A 20,993-nucleotide genomic window follows, 5' to 3' on the forward strand; every position below is an offset into this window, starting at 1 on the left:
AACATTACGGTGAGGTCTTGACTTCGCCCAGCGATGGATAATGCTCGATTGCTGGACAAAGCGATGTCCTAGTACTGAAGTCCTAGTACTGCTCTGATATGCTGTCTATTATCTTTGCCATGACTCCCAGTTGGTGTTCTGCTGCAAAGTCATCTCTGTCTTACTTTTCACCATCTCCGTAGTATTTTCTGTCAATAAGCAACCAACCAGAGTCGACTGTCTGCTTCCTGTTTACACGCATGCCTAGTGTACATGAGTGGTCCTGTGATGGGTGTGGTAACTGTTGTTGGTTTAAAACACTGTTGTGAAATGTAAACATATTAGTGTGGATGAGTTCTAAGGCTGCTGTTTGAACAACAGCAATAATAATAATAATAATAAAAACTTTTATCTATAAAACATCTTTAACCCCCCCCCCCCATTGATTAGTTTGAAGGTGGCTTCAAACTAATCAGTGAAGGCAGAGTTTGCTCAGTCCCGCTTGATTATTTAAATATTGCAAATAGAAATTGTGTGAGTCATTGCTGAATAAATATTATAGCTCTATAGCAACTAGCTGAAAGAGGGCAGATCTCCACCTCATGAACTAGTGGACATGCTACTGTCAATACATGAATTCTCCCCCAGTGCTTGTACACTGGGACAAGGACAGGAGTCCAGTCAAATGGCCTAATCGAGCTGTAACCATAGTGCCACTAAAATGTGCATGTAAATGGACTGTTAATGTACTTTCATCAGCCACATACTGTGTCAATGTATCAAACTTGGGTTCCGTGATCAGGTGCAGCAGCCAGGTGTTGAGGGGTCCACAGATCTGAGTGCAGATGTCTGAGAGGATTAACGGGATCACCAGCCTGCACAACTGGTCTGAGGAAACCAGAGCGTGATGGGATAGTGGTTTAACATGTGGGTCAGAGGATTGGGACAGACAGCTGGCGTATCATCCCAGCACATCACAGGGATTGTAAATAAAGTGTAATGTCTGTAGCCAGCATGTTCATGCCCTACATGGAGATGAACTCTCTTACATAAATCCTTTTAGGTGCACAAGTCATCAAAATGGCTGATAAAGCCACAAGCAGTGGCAGTGAAGAGGTTAAACAAGACATGGGGGCCCTATTTTAATCACGCAAGCAGAAAGATCAGCAAAGCATGGCCAGGTTTTGGGTGCTGGGTCTTAGTGGAGCAGGTGCCATACAATGAGCCCAAAGATATCTTTTGAAAGTTCTTCCTGTTTGTGAAAAAAGCATTCATTTCAAGTCTTCATCACAAAGTCCTGCTCTTACACAAAGTCTGCAGGTGCTACGCAGTGAAAACACCAGAACAGCAGGAGCAGCTCCAGTCCTCCATCAATAGGCAGGTTTCCATTACAGATTTGTGCAAAACTCAAGCAATGTTTTTAAAATGTCATTAAAACACAATTGCGTGATGACTGTTTCCTCTGAGTGATGTTCTGAGACTCCTCCTCTTGCTATAACATTCCAAGGAAGCATGTGGAAGGATGTTCAAAACATTAGCAGCTTTATTTCTATTGCAGCCACCACACTAGCCATCATTATATCCAATCCAAGGCCATGTAGGCGTGTTATGGAGCCATAATGGTAAATAAATAGTAAATGGACTGCACTTGTATAATGCTTCTCTAGTCATTTGACCACTCAAAGTGCTTTCACACTACATATCACTTTCACCCATCAACACACCCATTCACACACTGGTGGCCAAGGCCATACATGCCACCTGCTACTCAATAACAATTCATACACACTCACACTCTGACGATGCAATTTGGGGTTCAGTGTCTTGCCCAAGGATACTTCAACATGTTGACTAGAGGAGCCGGGGATGGAACCACTGACCCATTCTACCTCTGAGCCACAGCTGCCCCAATAATGGAAAGGCAAGCCCCTTATTAGTGGGAGCGGCCACATGTGAGGGAATTTTGGGAGGTAATAGTCCACTATTTCACAGAGGAATTGTGGATTCAAAACTTCTGGCTGATCCTCTCAACTTTATGTGATGCAGTAACACCTCTTGTAGCTCCTGCTGCATCATGAGTGAGCCAGTTCCTACTGACAAGCACATAGCCATAGCATCATGTGACCTAAAAAAAAAGCCAAAATAGTGTTTCCATTGCAATTTTGCCAAATATGCCAAATTTTACCAAATAAGGCTATCACCAATCAGTGGAAACACAGTCATCTCACAATTGTGCTTTATCAACATTTAAAAAATATCACTTAAGTTTTGGGCGAATAGCATTGATGGCTACTGACACTTGGTTGCTACTAGCACCTGCCAAAAACATCATCAAGGATCGGCCTTTTTAACTGTGAAATTTTTCCATGATTATGGGTTTATAGTTTGCTAACAAGTTGTTGGTTTTCATGTTGCATTTTGACAAAGCCAATATGGTCACATGGGTGATTTGTTTCATGTTATTTATATCTCAACTCTGATGTGATATATTATAATGCATGTTTGTTTGTTCTCCTTTATAGCCCAGAGAGGGCAGCCACATCTGGAAGATGCACATGGTGAAGGGCGAGGAGGGCCTGGGCATCCAGATAACAGGGGGGCGCGGCTCTAAGCGCTCCCCTCATGGCATCATTATAGCTCATGTGGAGAAGGCGGGCGCCATTCACAGGTACAGTCAGTCCTGACGTCAAGAGAAATGTGTTTGTGTAGGTTCTATGTTTTTGTATGTGCAGCTCATATTCTGTTACCCCTTAGGGACTTTTTGGTGCATTTTATGGGCTTGTCATTATTTTTATTTTATTTTTTTCCATTATACATTTTTCACACTTTTCATTCTTCATTTTTGATTATTTTGGCTGTGTTCATGTATATGGTATACATTTTGTCAAGATTTTGTTTAATCAGTGAATTTCCAGCTCCTACAATAAGTTGAAAAAACGCTGTGGAAAATAAATAGTTACATTCAGACTGTTAAGTGCAAAAAAATGCTTAATTGAAACCCATTCAAACTGACATTTTTGATCCCACAACCATCAAAACATAAAAACATGCATTGTACTATTTCTGGGTGTCATTCTGGGCTTTTGCCTTGGAAATTGTCATTTTTAGATTTTTAAATTTTTACACCTGATGATGTCGGGTTTTTTTTAAAACCATATTTGGCATGTGGAGAAAACACACAAGGTGCACTGTCACAACCAAAGTTGCTGCTAATCAATGACATGTCCCAGGCATGATCATAAAAAACATACTTAGCATGTAGTATATTGAAAATAATTCATTTTTTGCTCTTTTCTGTGTTATTTTTTTCATCTAAAACCATAGTGTCATCATGACAAAAACCAGGCATTTAAAGGGTTAAAATTAAAAAAAAAAAAAAGCACATTTTGTGCGTAGAGTGATGTGAGTGAATTTGTAATATGAAAGCGCCCTAAAGGTTAACTTTATCTGAACTCCCCAGTGAATCGTAGAACACTGTCAATGGTTGCACCCCCTTCAGCACAATCACGATCTGTGTTCTTGGTAGAATCAAATGTTATCAATTTGTTTATGAGGTTAAAGTTTTTATATTTTCAAGCCTTTTTTTTTTATCACATTCCCTGTTAATTAATTTGATGTCCTGATTATTTTATCCCTTTCCCAGAAGCTTACCCTGTGTTTTCAATTCTTGGTTTTTTGTTGTTGTTTTTTTTTAATTATTATTTTTGATAGCTAAATATCTCAAACAATGTTAGACATTTTGTTTCATTTTGTATCCGTTTTTGATGTTTTTGCAATATTCAAGGTCCTTAAGCTCCTACAGTAACCCTCATAGTTCTGGAAAATGTGTCTCACTATGTTGATTTTACTGCTAATCCAGATCCAGAGTTAGAGCCAAGTTAGATATTTTGAAAGACATTTTCTATTTGGGAATAATAAAGGAACGAAGGGGTGCAGCCTCTCTGAATGCATGTTCTGGGTCTGATCCAGTAGCTTTAGTTTGCAAGAGTGTGTGTGTGCGCGTGTACATGTGCGTGCGTGTGTGTAAGTGCTTTTTATCTAAATGTATATGTGTATGTTTCAGGGATGGTCGTCTCCATGCTGGTGATGAGTTGCTGATGATTAATGGTCAGTCTCTCGTGGGTCTCACTCATCAGGAGGCTGTTTCTATCCTCCGCTCAACTACTGGTCTGGTCCAGCTGGTAGTGGCCAGCAGGGTAAGTGCATGTGCACGCGTACACACACACACACACACACACACACACACACACACACACACAAAACAGTAAATGCCGCTTTTTCTAACTAAACATCAACATATGTGCCAAAGTGCAAAATGCAAAAGTGGACAAACACAAGTGCCAAACTGCTTTTTTTTTTTTAAATAAAAGTTGCACCTAAAGTGAAGATAATCTGCTACATGTGCAATTCCAGACTCCAAGAATTCTATTCTGTGCAAATGTCAGTTAACATTCAAGAAAGCTCAAGAATCAGCTCCATGGACAGCAGTCAAGACCATAATGGAGTCACTGACAACAAACACAAGCACTGCACATCATCATCTCTCCAGGAAAAGAATATAGAATAATATAGACATAGTGAGGGCAACTTTGGTTAGACTTCAGGTAGAGGTCTAACACTGGCTGGATCTAAAGACCGAACATAAAGAGACTCCTGCTTTTCCAAAACAAAACATCACTGTCTCTTCTCTCTGCAGGAGGAGTCAGAAGTTGGTTTCGAGCGTTTCCCCTCCACCAGTCTGCCAGACCTGGTCAGCACCTGCAACTCCCTGTCCTCCCTGTCTCAGACTGCTTCCTCTGACTCCCACCAGACCAACAACAGCAGCACCAGTTTGGACAACCCCTACCTGGTACACACAGATCATATGTACCGTGTGTGTGTGTGTGTGTGTGTGTGTGTGTGTGTGTGTGTGTGTGTGTGTGTGTGTGTGTGTGTGGTGTGTGTGTGTGTGTGTGTGTGTGTGTGGTGTGTGTGTGTGTGTGTGTGTGTGTGTGTGGGTGGGTCAGGGTTAGGTTTGGGTTAAAACACAGTACTCTTAAAAAGAGCGCTACAAGGGGCACTGGCTCACATGGACCCTGAGTATTGGAAAAAATCCACTGAGCACTGGGCCACTGAGCAGGTGGGAGCTTTATTGATAAAGAGAGTACTCCAGCCAATGAAGAAGAAACCCATGACCATGAATATGAGATCTGCTGATGAATGTAATTGTCTATTCATGTTGTTTTGTGGAGACAGATCTCATAATAAGTGCTTTAAACTGAATTATGAAGGCTGTTATATATGTATACATATTATTAAATGGATTTGTAATAGAAATAATTGCCAAAATGAAAATGAAAATTGGACCAGCTTTTGCTTCCAAAAGCCCTGTTGTTAACGAAAGCCCCCTCCAGTTTCATCACCGCCTCCTGTTGGATTTCATCTTAACCCTGTCACCTCCAGTATGTCAAATATTAGGATCTGAAAGAGTGCTGCTCCTGGTTATGACAATGTAAATGCAGAGCTACTCCAAATAGTTTCTGAGTTCATTACTGAAGCATTGACACATATATTTAACTTGTTGTTTAACAAAGGAATTGTGTAATATCCCGACAGTTAACACAAAAAGCTTGTATTCTTGGTGTACTAGTTTACTAGATGAAAACCTATCTGGGAGACGTCACATTTCACTTATTACACATTTCACTCATTACATCCAAAATTGCAAAAACACAAAACAAAACATTGGAGTAATTGAAAGAATGCGTTATCTTCTAATCACAAAAATCTCCCTCAATCGTTATTATTCTATGATTTATACTTTTATTAGTTATTGCAACGTCACCTTGGCCAGTACTCACCAAACTAAACCTTAACCGATTCTCGGGTTGAGAAAACGAGCCGTGAGAATCATTACCTCCTCAGGTCGAAAAAGGTCATCCATTATCTCTGTTTCACAAACTTGGCTTACTCAATATTTATCAGATTAAATAACAGATTGCTCAATTTGCACATGGTTCTTGAAATATAACACCCCCCCTTTTTTCATCTTTTTCTTTAACAATCAGTTGCATAATTACTCCACCCGAAAAGCACTCCAGCTTCAACCGCCCCAATCACAAACCACTTTATCTCAATTTGTTATCACAAACAGATATGGAATCCACTTCCTCCTCACCTGGTTAAACTTTCTCCTTTATCATTTAAAAAATCTGTGAAAAGAATTTTACTATAACAGTCCAACATGATGTGTGTTTTTTTTCATGATTTCTTCTTTTTCTTGACACAATTAGTTTTGTCCTTACCTGCCTGTCCCTTCTTTTTATATATTTTTTATTTTTATTATAGCATATATATATATAATTGTTGCATGTCTCCTTTTCTTGAAATGGATAGCACTGTCATTTTTAATATGTCGTAAATAAATCAAATCAAACATAATCACACAAAAATAACAAAAATGTATAAAACAATAAAGTGCTAAAATGAAAAAACAACAAATATAAAACAATCTTTAAAATAATGTATAATGAAAACATATTAAGAATGTAAAAATATCTATTGATGTATTTGTATCAATATAGACAGTATAATTCAATTCATTAGAAATAAGATCTTAAATGAAAAATCAGTATACTGAACAAGTACAATAATTTCTACTAATTTCTATTTCTTAAGACATTTTAAGGACAATTTAAGGAAAAAAGGCTCCTCCTCATATGGATGTAGATGTGCTTTTTCACGTGCAAATAAAAATGCTTTATTGAAACATTTGGGAGATAATACACTTTTAAAAATGGAGAGTTAGGATACAAATAAAATACATTTTTAGTAACATATTTATGATATTAGTAATGGCTAAAAAAGGCATGCATAAAATCTTCAAACTTTATTTAAAAAAAGTACCCTTAAGAATATGTACAGATAATGTGGACAGGTTAGAGTTGTGGGCTGGGAATGCATCATGTCAGTGTGTTAGGTTAGTCCCTTCCTGTCTGTTGGATAGCAGCATCCTCCTCACACAGCAGAATGTGCGGCCAGCTGGAGGGCAGTGTGTTATTTGGGCAGAGGTTGTGTTGGCAGCAGGCCAGGCGTCTTCCCCCTCCGGCTGCTGTTTTCGGCTCCTCCAGGAGGTGTTCCCTGGCCAGATGGGATGTATAATCCCTCCAGTGTGTGTTGCCTCTGCCCCAGGCTCTACTTTTATTTGAACACATCCGGATTACCTCCAGATGGAAGATGCATCCTGATCACACCTCCGTTTACTCCTTTCAGTTACACAAGGTGTTCGTCTGGCAACTGACACCAGGGGACTGCTACCTTTTATCGTCAAAAGAGCCATTTTTTTCTAGAGTGACAAATCATGTTTGAGCCTCATTGTGAAGGTAACAGCCTATAAAGTATGAATTAGCATATCAATATTATTAAAGGTATAAATGAGCATCCATTAATATGTTTTAAAACAAAGCTGCTTATTATTTGGTTCTTTAGCTTTGCAGTGTTGGCAGTGAAAGTAAAGAAATCTGTCCCCGCACTAATAAATTCTTTATTTTCCTTTGAGACTTTTCCATTCTTTGAATTTGGAATCCATGACAGGCCTGGCTAGGGAGACATGAAACATGAGCAAATGAGCTGAATTTCTTTCAAAAACTTGGGAAGAAGGCAATGAGCGACGAAAGAAGAAATTACCCCAAAGTCAGCAAGAAAATATGAAAAAGTACAAGAAAATCACCTGAAAATTAAAAAAAAGAGAAAGAAAGAAGGACAGAAAGAAAGAAAGGCAATGAGCAAAAGTCAGAAAGAAATTAATTACAATAAAACTACCTGAAAATTCATAAAAAACGTACACAAGAAAGAAGAACCAAGGAAAAAAGAAAAAAGGAATCAGAGAGAAAGAACAAAAGAAAGACGGCAAGAAAGAAATGCAATGAGCAAAAGTCACAAAGAAATGAATTACAATAAAATTAGCTGAAAATTCATCAAAAAAAAACACATGAAAGAAAGAAAAGGAAAATGAGGGCTATAAGAAGAATTTACCCAAAAATCAGCAAGAAATTACTGAAAAGCAAAAGAAAAGCACCTGAAAAATCTTAAGAAAGAAAGACAAAAAGAAAAAAGAAAAAGGAGAAATGAGCAATGAAAGAAGAAATTACCCCAGAATCTGCAAGAAATTATTAAAAAGTACAAGGAAATCACCTGAAATATTTTTATTATTATATTTGTCAGAAAGATAAAAAAAACACCTGGAAACAGTGCTGGAAAAGTTATAAAAATTTTGTAGCACAATTTTGAATCTGTAAGTACAATAATTATGCATAGTTTTTCCCTAGCTTTCTTCCCCTTGACATTTTTGCTCTAAATCTAATGTCTTGCAGTTTTTGGAACATTTCAAGTTGCTCATTGCCTTTATTTTCCATGTTTTTGAAGGAAATCACAGCACTTTGCCTTGAGTTCAAAGGCAGAAAAAGTCGTGAAAGGCGTCTGAAAGCAGCACAGGAAAAGTGATGTTGATTCAGGTTCCAATAGGGTTTTTTTTCTGTGGAAGCACCAGATATCAGACAGTTGTTTAAGGTGAACTGAAACACTTTGTGTGTTTTTTTCCTGACAGTTGACTAACTTGGCAAAACTGGAGGGACAGAGCCAGGGAGAGGCACCCAAAGGATCCTGCTGCAGCCCCACGCCCATGAAACTGTGCGGGCGATCGCAGGGTAGGTCCCTCACACAAACAGCTGATTTTTGCACCTCCGGTTCCCTTGTCTCAACGTCTTTCTTTTTTTTTTGAATGGGTTTTCAGTAAAATGTCTTTAAAGGTCTGTGATTAACACAGGCTAAATATATTTAGACATAAAACATGTCCTCTTAAACACAATTTTTGAACTTTTAAGATTTTACTTGTCTTTAAAAAAGACAGTTTCTAACAAGTGGCTAAATGGGACTACAGTGTTTATCGGGGACGTCAGATGACATCACACCAGACACAGAAATTCATTAAACTCACTTGTCTGCCATTACAGCTTTACACAGTTGCACTCGAACTTGTAGATTTATCTGTTTATTATTATTTATTTATTTTCGATCGTGTTTTAACGTGTTCTTACAGTGTTTGTAGTGGTGACGTTTAAGTTGTGCGACCACGATGTAGTTAGTGTGTAGCCTAACAATAGCTTTTTGCTTCTGGTCATTTAATTTATGCTTCAAAACACACAAAAGTGGTGTTCATCTGTCAAGATTATCACGCTGAACAAAAGGTGTAAGTCTCATAAACTTGTGTTCGTCACAGAGCTTATTTTTGGCGATAATCCAAAATCCCATTCAAAAAGGTTTATGACGAGGGAACCAGTGCCATGCTAACTTCTGGGTTGGCCTACAAAAATATGTCATACCTTCATCACTCTATGGCTCTTAAAATATAACAATGCACATTTTTCTGGCACTCACATCCGCTTTTTTATAGATATAATCATTACACTAAAGAACTAATTAGATTGGTACATTTCTTCATGTTGATAGATAGAATCAGTAATAGAGAAATAGAGGGCTCTGTTTCCATGGCGGCGCTCCAGCCACTGCTCTCAGACTTTGGTATTTCCTGACCCTGATTTTCACTTTGCCAGTTTGCTCCTAGTGCATATTTAACATTTGATTTAAAAGTGTCTGCATGCAGGATGTTATTCAAAGTTATTCTTTAAAACAAATGGACACTGAATCTGAAATCACTGCCTCCGCACAGAGGAAATGACCTGGGTTTGTTTTTTTGGCGACTCAGGGGGGGGCAGTCGGCTGCAGTCAGTGGGAGAGGACGACGAGCTGTTTGTGGAGAATGGCGTGAGCAGCTGTGACATGGTGGAGAAGCCCCCGCCTGGCCGACGCAAACACTCCTTACCTCAACAGCTGGACACTGCTGGAGTGAGACAGGTCAGTGAATGCATCACTCTGCAGACAAGTAGAGGTGTTGAGATGTGAGCTGAATTGTATAATTTATCATGATATAATGTGGAAGAAAAATGAGTCAGGCTTCAAACGTGTTGCCTCACGCCCCCTTCAGACAACAAATTCCAGGAAGCTGCTTCAAAATCTAAACTCAGGAACATCTTCTGAGCTCTTTGTTTTCCATCACATCTGAAGAGCAGTGAAGATAAGACAAACTGTGACTCTGAGTCATTCAGTGGATTTACTTTGCTATAATCAACAAATGCAAACAAGAGGTGGAAAAGGAAACAGAGCTCCAGTGTCTGAAATTGTTGACCCATTCAATGTTTGAAGATTGCAATTTTGTTTTAAAAAATAACCATCATCAGCAAATACATGTTCTTACTAATTAACTTTTCTTTGTGGCCACCCACAGTCTTACACTGCGTATTATGATTAAAAAGCTAAAGTCACAAACAAACACATAAAAATATTATCAGTCGGAATATTTAAGAAATACATGTATAATATCATAAAATATAATACTGATATTAGTAACTGAACCCTCTGTCTTACAAGCTGATGCATGGAAATGGGAAGAATACTATATAGGGCTCAAATAGCTAAACATAGTGGCCTATGATTCAGATTTTTATGCTCCACATTGGCAGTTGCCATGGTTGAAGGCATTCTGTTTTAACCCTTAACATCAGTCCTAATCATAAATTAACAAAAAAACACAAATAATGAATTATTTTCAATATATTACATGCAAGGTATATTTGTTTGTTTGATTGTTTGTTTGTTTGTTTGCTGCTGACAGTCTGGGATATGTATTTGATTAGCAGCAGCATTGATTGTGACAGTGCACCTGGTGGAAATAGCGTGTATTTTCTACTTATGCCAAATATGGTAGAAATTATATCATCAAGTGGAAAATAGTCAAAATAACAAATTCCAAGGCAAAAGCCCAGAATGACAACCAGAAATAATACTATGTATATTTTTATACTTTGATGGCTGTGGGATCAAAATGTCAGTCTTAATGGGTTTTAGTGGAGCATTTTTTTCACTTAACGGTGTGAATGTAACAATTTAGTTTCTACAGTGTATTTTAGACTTATTGTAGGAGCTGAGATGGAAATTCAAAGATTAAAAAAATTCACAATCTTGCCCAAATGTATGCCATACGCATGAACACAGCCAAAATGATCAAAAAATGAATGAAAAGTGTAAGAAATGTGTCAAATAGTCTGTAAGGGTTAATCTCAGTATGTTTTATTTAATATTCAATGTAACTACGGTCTGTTCATCACAGTGCAGACCTGGTGTTGTACTGACTGTCTTTGTGAAAGAGATGTGATCTGGAACTTTTTGAATAAAGTCATAAATTAACCACCCCGTGTAGGAAACAAACTAACAACTGCATGATTTGAAATATTCAGTCACACATATGAATCACAAGCACATAGGTTTGCTAATCAAAAATATAAAAGCAAGCACATGGCATTGTGGTAGCTAGCTTGATATAGCACACCACACATGTATTTCAGTGACTATCCCCCCACTCACACACATGGACACAGAGCCAGATTAAAGCCTGCTCACTTACTCTGCCGTCATTGTCATGACAACAATGACAAGGAATAGCTGCACTAACTGCTGTCTTAATGAGAGGTTAATTGTAAAAATAAAATAAAATAGAAGGGGGCGACATTTAGAACCTCAGATATATATGTGTTATAAAATTATATAATCAAGAATAGCATTACCAATATATACAAAATATACAATGTGTAACATGTTGAATATGGCTTACATTCAAGAGTTAAAGCATATTCCACATTTGAGTGATTGCCTAGAGAAATGATGTGGTTGAAATAGAAATATTGCCCAAAATATTGCAGTGGATACAGTGATAGAGTTATTGCACCCTAAACCATATTGCACATTTAATGTTATAATAAATAAACAGTGGAATGTAGTTGTAGGTGAGTGTACAAAGTCTGAGTGCCAGTCTACTGACTCAGGGAGGAGTTATAAAGTTTGATGGGCACAGGCAGGAATGACCTCCTGTGGTGCATCTAGAAGGAATTGTGTTAGTGATATCCCTGCAGACCCTGCAGCTTCACTAAAGTAAGTCACATTTGCCACCAGAAGCATCAGACCTTAATGGGACGGCACTACAAGAGAAAAGAGGGAAACTCAGATATTGTCCTAAAGTATGAGGGAGTAATGCATATGTTTTTATGAGATGAATTTGCCTGACTGATTTTTTCTTTTTTATATGTATCTCCCTTTTTAGGAATATCAAATCATTAAGAAATCTGCTCGCTCCCTGAGCACTATTCAAGTGGAGTCTCCATGGCGACTAGCGCAGCCGTCCATTATCTCCAGTATCGTGCTGATGAAAGGCCAGGGCAAGGTGAGTGCACTCCTTTGACATGTGCGCATGAATCAGACTCAGAGAATGTGCTCTTATATGTGCTGCATATGTAAGCTCACAGTAATAGGAGCATCTGTGTGTGCTGGTTCAACCACAGTCTGGTTCTAATGTACACTGGAAGGATTTACTCACTTTCACTAAAGTCACGTTTTTGCTGGGACCACTTTGAGTTGCACACAGAACTGGGCTTTATGGATGAGTGTCCAGAAAATTCAGTTTTAGTCTCATATGACTGGAATATGACCGTCTTCCATATCTTTGACCAGTCTCCTACCTGATTTACCTTGTCTCAATCAATCAGACTTTATTTATATAGCAAGCAAGACTGAAATCACAAAGTGCTTTATACAATCAAACCAAAAGTGGTGACCTGGCGTGCAGTGGTGGAATGGTAACCTCTGATTGATTATTGATTATGCCAAATATTTTTCATGAGGGCAACAGATAATGTCTTAAATGAAAAATTAGTTGGAAAATGATATAAAAGGAAGTGGAACATAAACAATAAAATCCAAAGCCCCAATTTTTTTGCATTTTCAATATCCCATTAACAATTTAAAAATATTTGATATATTTAATACTTTACAGTAATCTACCATACTTGGATTATGGTATGTGATTTCTAATCCTTCTCTCCCTCTCTCTCCCTCTCTTAATATACGTGTGTGTGTGTGTGTGTGTGTGTGTGTGTGTGTATATTAATTTATTTTTTATTTTATTTTATTTTTTGTCATTTTTATGACAATATATGTTTTAGCTAATCAGTAACTTTATGATATGTCTCTCTTCTGTTCTTTTATTATATTATATTATATTATATTATATTATATTATATTATATTATATTATATTATATCATATTATATCATATTATATCATATTATATCATATTATATTGTTTTGCATCGCATTGCATCGTACGGTATTGTATCATCATATCATATTTATTTTTTTCTTTATTTAGACTTGAAAATCATTGAGGGCGAGCCCTCATTTAAAATGATGTCAAGCAGATAAAAATAATGAAAAGCAAGATTAACAAATCATAGAAAATATCATGTCATGTCATGTCATAATGTCAGTGAATCATTAGAATATTAAAGGCACAGGGCTTCTGTTCATCTTATCCAGAGGCTTTGAAAATCATTAAATGAATAATGTGGAATTCAGAGGAGGTGTGGTATAAAGCAGTTAAAATAGCATCAGCATCTGTGACTGAGGCTAAAAGCTTGAGCTTCAGCAAATAGCTGCAAAAAGCAGCAGAGAAATGTCACATTCCAGAGCCAGCCACAGGAATCCTCCTTCACACTCCTACACCAGCCATCCTCAGTGTTCACCGAGACTGTCCGACCTACTCGTCTGTTTTCTGATCTGATTTCTTTTCATCCATGCAGTAATAATCAAAGATGTACATGCTATGGCAATCTCTATAAAGACATTTTGGATGAAGGGTCCTGGTTAGTGCAGGGTGATATTGTCTACATCATAAAATTGATAGCAATATTTTGGGATGTTCATATCTGTTCTGTTAGGACAACTAAATGCAAAATCACAGTCGAAGTCATCAAATCACAGATAAAAGCAGTGAAGTTTGTTTCTACGCGCCACAGTCTTATTATTGTATGCATGATGCAAATATTTTATCAAAAATAATGATAACTCATCTCTTGACAGTAATTTTACAGATTTTACTCTGTGACAGTTGTCCTCAGAAAATCCTTACATGCGAGTTTGAGCATACTCCCTCATGACATCTCAGCGGCCTCCTCATCACTCTTTTTTTTCATTTAGCTTTAGTCATGCAACAGGACTGTGAGTTCATATTAACACACTGTAGTGATATCACAGTGTTGTAAGATTTTAGATATGGAGGTATTTGAAAAGCAGCATGACATGTTTATAGGACAGGATCGCTGTTTTTTGTAATCTCCTTTTGTCTTCTCCAACATAAAACAAAATGCCAAATATAATATTCATAGAAAAGAAAAAAGCAATGAACACAGTGTACAGCGTTATTTTTAGCTCTTTCTGATTTTATAAGTAGAACTGCTAATGGGTCAAACTTATCTGCAGCTGTGTTTTAATAGTATGTTACTTTTTTTCTATATAATATTAAAGTGAATGGGATCTCAAGAACATCTTGAGGGAATTTCTTCAAATTTGGCACAAACGCTTGCTTAGACTCATAAATGAACTGATTAGAAATTGGTGGTCAAAAGTCAAGGTCACAGTGCCCTTGAATCTGTCTCATTCTTTTGAATGCAGTGTCTCAAGAACACCTTGAGGAGTTTCTTCAGACTTGACTCAAACGTCTTAACAATGAACTGATTAAGAATTTGGTGAACAAAGGTCAAGGTCACCGTGACCTTAAATCCGTCACATTCTTCTGAATGCAATACCTGAAAAAAGGCCTTGAGGGAATTTCTTCAAATTTAGCACAAACGTCCACTTGGATTTAACAATGAACTGTTTAGAACTTGGCGGTCAAAGGTCACGGTCACTATGCCCTTACATCAATCTCATTCTTTTGAATGCAATATCTCAAGAATGCCTTTAAATTTTTCAAATTTGCCACAAACATCTAGTGGGAGAATTTGGTGGTCAACATTCAACGGTCAACTTCACTGTGGCGTCAATATTCTCTGCTGTTCAACCTCTTAAACATCATTGTATTTAAATATCGGTTTTAGGTAAATAGCAACTGCTGACGATTGTATTATTAATTGAGATCTTCCTGTTCCAGGGCCTGGGATTCAGTATTGTTGGTGGGCAGGACTCAGCACGTGGTCAGATGGGGATTTTTGTGAAAACCATCTTTCCTCATGGAGCTGCAGCAGCTGATGGAAGACTGAAAGAGGGTAACTATTCTTTTCATTCTGTCAGTGAATTAAATTAAGAGAGTATGTAGGAAAGTCAAATGCATCTTATCAGAGAGACAGTGATCTACATTTACACTTGTGCCAAACACACATCTCAGTCTGATAGTTTGTTTGTGCAGGAGACGAGATTCTGGAGGTGAACGGAGAGTCTCTGCAGGGACTCACACACCAGCAGGCCATCCAGACCTTCAAGGTGAACTGCATGATTACTAAAGGTTCTGTGTGTCTGACTGCTGTTAAAGCTACAGTTGGTAACTAATAAAAGTAACTTGTTCTCATATTTGCTGAAGCACTCACTATATCCTTACAGTAGTGCATGAGACAGATAATCTGTGAAAAAAGTCATGTTACTCTGCATCCTTGTAGTGCCTGCAAAGGCATTTGCATGAATCTACTGCATAAACAAAAACAGCCAATCAGAGCCAGGGAGTCTCAAACGCAGCAGGCAATCATGTCAGTCACCGCTTGTGAACTGCAGCCAAACTGTCAAACAAGGCAAATAAAAAATTTATCAAAATTCTGTTCATCCATTTCCTGTTTGTCACCTCAAATATTTTCAGAAACATATTTTAGTGTACTGTTTTGTTTAAAAATGGGAAATAGTGAAGCACTGCCCACCAGCTGCCACAATTTTCTCATTTTACAGCTAAACAGTTAACTAAAATATGTTTCTGGAAAATAGGCAATGAAGTAAAAGCATCTTGATTCATATTTCATAAGTGCTCCTGAGTTTGAGCCCAGTTTCAATGTAGTGACTGACAGCAGCTTTAAGACTCCTTGAATCTGATTGTTTTTGCAGTTGGTTGATGGCAAAGACTGGACGCATTATGTTTTTGGGTTGTTCCTTCAGCCGTCCGTCCCTTTCTCATGAATGTTATGTCTTAAGAACACATTGAGGGAGTTTCCTCAAATTTGGCCCAAATGTCCACTTGGACTCAAGGATGAACTGATTCAATTTTGGTGGTCAAAGGTCAAAGGTCACTGTGGCCTTGTCTGTGTCATTCTTGTGAATGTGATATCTCAAGAGCACCTTGAAGGACTTTTTTTGAATTTGAAACTAATATTTACTTAAACTTATCAATGAACTAAATAGAATTTGGTGATTGAAAGTCAAAGGTCAAGGTGACTGTTACCACACAAAACATATTTTTGGCCATAACTAAAAAAATCAATAACCTTGCTGATTTTATAGGTCTTCTGTGCCAGGGGGAGGATGAGTGTGAAGCATTCATCATGTTTTCACAGACATAAATGTAAACTGTAAGAGCAACATGAATGATTGAAAGGTGAACGGAGGCATACAACAGTGTGATATTTCTATTTTTCTTTGGTTTGTTGTGTTGTTTTACAGACTATGTGTCCCATGTGCTATTGTTTGGATGTAGTTTCTATACATTTACAGTTTAAGCAAATATGACGAAGTTATTTTCATGAAAGTTGCCAACTGTAGCTTTAAATCTTTTTTTAAGCTGTTTCTGGAAAAAAATGATGTTTTTCGCATTCACCTGAAGCTCAATCAGAAGGTTTAAACTTAACCATATTTATTTCTACGTCTTTCATATTGAACCTCAATTTTGTTCTTTCAACAGCAACTGAAGAAAGGTGTTGTGACCCTGACGATTCGAACCCGTCTGCGCAGTCCCAGCCTGACACCCTGTCCCACCCCCACCCTCCTGAGCCGCTCCAGCTCACCCAACTCTAATGCTAGCGGGGGGACACCGGTCCCCTCCGGGTTTGAAGAGGCTGATGGCCACAAGGGCCCCGGTCCTGGTCCTAAAGACTGCATCATCATGGAGGTCACACTTAACAAAGGTGGGCTGACACTTTCAGATTAAAGCCTTCAGTTTTCATTTCCTCTCTTGTTTGGGGATCAGTTTGTGGACATTGTATCCATGGTAAAAGAGGACATTAATAAATACAAAAACAACTTTAGAGAGCCCATCAGTGCTAGAGAGCGTTTGGCTGCATGTCTCAGGGAAAAAATTACATTTTTGTGTCATCTGCATCCCAGTAATAGCCAATATAGCTGTTATTAGCTGTGACTGAGTGATTGTATCATGTTAAAGGTTGTTCCTAAATCAAGAGATAAGCTGAAATTAACCCTTTTAAAACCTGGATCAGCATCACTTTTCTTGTACAGCATTCAGGTGCCTTTAAACCTTTGATTCCTTTCAAAAACATGGGGAAAATCAGCAGCTTGGCCTGAAATGTCCCTCAAATTGCAAAAAGAATAAAAAAATATTCAAACATGACAAGAAAAGTAAAACTTAGCTAAAAAGAGAGAAAATTACCAAATGACTAGGGAAAAATCAACAAAACTATATTTTATATATTTGAATTAAATCTTAATTTTTCAGTTCATGTTCTGTTTGTGCTTTGTTACTTTTCTTTCCCAATTTTGTCAATTTCAGGTAATGTCGTTGCTTTTTTTTGGGACGTTTCTTGTGAGGTTGTTCATTGTCATCTTTCCATGTTTTTGAATGAAATTTCAAGCCAATTTTCTCAGCTTTCAGTGGGTCAAGAAGCTGATATTGTAAGCACTCATGAAGCTTAATATTGTAGAAAAATGAAACTGAACTGTACTGTGGACACCCAGACTGAATACTGTAAATTCAGAGGATTTTCATCTAAATTCAAAATTCATTTTGTAGCCTATAAATCATTATTTTTTAGAATCAACACCAGTGATTTTTGTCTTTCATCTTCCTCTCTTGATAGCAGTCAGCAGCACCATCTACTGGCCACAATCTGCTGTCGTCAGGGAGACGAATCAATTACTGATGACTAAATTTACAGGAAGAAAAAACAAAAAGAAAACCAAACAGTAAAACAGTCCACAGATTCATACAGCTTTTTGACATAAAAACAGACGTTTTGTGGTCCATATTAGATGTCAGGATCTGTGTTCGATGTGATGTCTAAATAAAACGGATTCTGATTGGTTGTTAGTATTTCTATTGGTCATGAAGTCTCTCTTGGAGTGATCCAAACCATTTCATTCACCACCTTCGTTGTTGTTATAGTTGTAGTGTGGACTGTGGAATGATTTTTAAAACTATTTTTATATTTATAGTTATAGTTACAGACCTTGATTCGGACGGCCCTTTAGTGGAGCTGTAGAAAAGGTGCATTGCACTGATGCTGGGTGATCAGTTCTGCCTCCCAGTTGGGGTTCAAGTTCATCCCAAAGGTGTTAATTGAACTGACATGGGAAATAATTTCTCTAAGGAGCCGGCTTTGTGTCATGTTGAAACATAAAAGGTTCAAACGTAAGCTGTTGCCAAAAAGTTCGAAGAGCAAATAATGTAAGTTGTAGCTTCAGGATTTCCCTTTACTGAAACCAAGAAGCTCAAACCAGAAAAGATGGACTCAGACCAAAGACATACCAAAGTAATGGGATGGCATATACTATACTCAAGTGTAAAACTTCACTTAATAGCCTGGAACATTTTCTTAAACCACTTAAGTCAGCAGGCTTATGTTTGAGACAGGCGTCTATATGGGACAGGCCTTTATTTCCTCTCACACAAAACTGTTGCTCAGCAAAGACGGAAATACAATCAAATTGTTTGCATGTGCAAGTGTTTGACAGCTGAAAAAAATGGCTTAATTTTACTCAAAAACACAAGAAGAAGCTAATGAGCAACAAAAGAAGGAATTAACCAGAGATTAGCAAGAAGTCTGTGAAAAGTACTAAAAATTGCTAAAAAAAAAAAAAAAAAAAAAAAAAAACAAAACTAAATCAGAATCAAAAACAAATAAGTAAAGCAAAAAATACAAAGCAAGAAATGAACAGAAGAAAAAAAAATGCTTGCATTTAAATTAAAATAATTCTGTAAAATAAATAAATTTATAAATAAATATATCATTATGAATATATTTCAATGGAAATTTTCCCTAGCTTTGTTTAAAATAGTCTTATACTGTACATCTACAACTCTCTTTTTTTTGCATCTCTCTTTTTTACCATGTCAATAATGCTGTCCTCTCTGGTGCTCACAGTTTCAGTAAAATTAACTAAATGATTGAATTGTAGAGAATCTTAACAAGCTTACATTTTGAGTAGCAATTCCATATTGACAAAAGCCTTTTGGCTGTTATGGTTTCTCCTTATGGAATACATATTTGGGCTGGCTGTCATACTTTACACAGAGGTCTTGTGTGATTTTTGCAGCGATGGATAATCAATTTTTTGAGAATACTTCTTTTCTGACAGTGAGTGTTGATGTTTCAGAGCCTGGTGTGGGTCTTGGGATTGGAGTCTGCTGTCTGACTCTGGAGAACTCTGCTCCTGGTATCTACATCCACAGCCTGGCTCTGGGATCTGTGGCCAAGATGGATGGCAGGCTCAGGTACGAACTTTAGGGTCATCAAATCATTTTCTTTCTTTTTTTTTTTTTTTGCTTTTTATGGTAAAGGTATTGATGCTCAGCTAATGTAATCGAAGTTGAATATTTTCTTAGAAATAAAATCAAATATTTTTTAATTTATTGTTGTTAAATGATACATTTATTTTGTCCATTATATTTATTGTGAGTTTTTGTTTTTCCCATCTAAAGCCATGCTTGATCAAACAGTTGAATTTTCCCTTTATGGTAAAGGTAGTGATGCTGAAATAATATATTCACATTTTTTATGAAATGAAAAAGAATGATTATTCACTGTTGTTAATACCTTATATATTATTGTGGGTTTTTTTTTTATATATACAGACACACACACACACACATATATATATATATGAAATAAATCATGTCATTATGTTTTTTTTCACCATTTCTGAGATTTTTTTAAAGTACTGTAATGTTAAATATCTATAGTATGTGCGTGGAAATAATACTAGTATAGATAATACCACTAATTCCATGGTAACAAATGAAAATGTGTTGGTATACTACATCACAACAAGCATTACATATATTTTTATTTTTTATTATTATAGCTACAAGAACATAAAATATTTTCATAGCTTTTTTTCTTAATGAGGACTTCAATGATATGACAATGTTGTGTCGATGCCTGTGCTCCTCTGTGCAGCCGTGGAGATCAGATACTGGAGGTGGACTCAGTCAGCCTCCGTCATGCTGCTCTCAGTGAGGCCTACGCCATCCTTAGTGAATGTGGCCCCGGACCAGTCAGTCTCATTATAAGTAGGCACCCCAACCCCAAGGTAAGAGGGTGTTCATATAGATCAGGTGTCTACAACATTTTTCAGGCCAAGAGGTCAAATCATAGACTCTAAATGGTGCAAAATGCAGCAGCGAAACTTTAAACTAGAATCAATAAAAGGGAACACGTTACTCCAATTTTAAGGAATGAACTCTGGCTGCCCATTTCTTTTAGGTTTGATTTTAAGATTTTACTTATTACTTTTGAAGCCTTTCATGGCCCCAGAATATATCTGAACTGCTGCCCTCATACCAACCAGTTTGCAACCTGAGATCCTCAGGCAGGAAGCTACTGACTGTTCCCATCACTCGATTAAAGACTAAAGGTGACAGAGTGCTTTCTGTCGGCTGTAGAATGACCTGCTTGTGGAACTCCGGCATGCTACATCCCTATCTTCTTTTAAATCATTGTTAAAAACTTATTTTTATTGAATGGCATAATTTCTTTTTAAAGGATTATATTATGTTATAAATAAATGGCACCATACTCCTGCTACAAAGCACTTTAAAAAGCCATGAACTGGTTTCTTATGGTCATTTAGATCTTTAATGAACTCTTTTTACCTCTGATTGCACCTGTTCTAACTGATTTGGAAGTTAACATTACCAATTGATTGTATGCCTATTTCAATTGATC

The 20,993-nt window shown here is 37.2% G+C and overlaps 1 protein-coding gene across 2 annotated transcripts in view; it reads left to right on the forward strand.

The window, feature by feature from the left end:
* Nucleotides 1-20,993, forward strand: part of pdzd2 (PDZ domain containing 2) — a 71,846-nt gene that overhangs the window by 32,741 nt on the left and 18,112 nt on the right. For both annotated transcript variants that reach the window (XM_042488919.2, XM_088077220.1), the window contains exons 5-15: nucleotides 2,502-2,647; nucleotides 4,043-4,175; nucleotides 4,676-4,828; nucleotides 8,564-8,663; nucleotides 9,722-9,870; nucleotides 12,170-12,289; nucleotides 15,053-15,167; nucleotides 15,308-15,381; nucleotides 16,778-17,000; nucleotides 19,423-19,540; nucleotides 20,226-20,358. In XM_042488919.2, coding sequence (XP_042344853.2) covers nucleotides 2,502-2,647; nucleotides 4,043-4,175; nucleotides 4,676-4,828; nucleotides 8,564-8,663; nucleotides 9,722-9,870; nucleotides 12,170-12,289; nucleotides 15,053-15,167; nucleotides 15,308-15,381; nucleotides 16,778-17,000; nucleotides 19,423-19,540; nucleotides 20,226-20,358 — 1,464 coding nt within the window. The remainder of the gene's footprint in view (nucleotides 1-2,501; nucleotides 2,648-4,042; nucleotides 4,176-4,675; nucleotides 4,829-8,563; nucleotides 8,664-9,721; nucleotides 9,871-12,169; nucleotides 12,290-15,052; nucleotides 15,168-15,307; nucleotides 15,382-16,777; nucleotides 17,001-19,422; nucleotides 19,541-20,225; nucleotides 20,359-20,993) is intronic.

This window comes from Plectropomus leopardus, chromosome 4, assembly GCF_026936395.1.
Source record: "Plectropomus leopardus strain MGB_pleo_1.0 chromosome 4, ASM2693639v1, whole genome shotgun sequence".
Taxonomy (NCBI): domain Eukaryota; kingdom Metazoa; phylum Chordata; class Actinopteri; order Perciformes; family Serranidae; genus Plectropomus; species Plectropomus leopardus.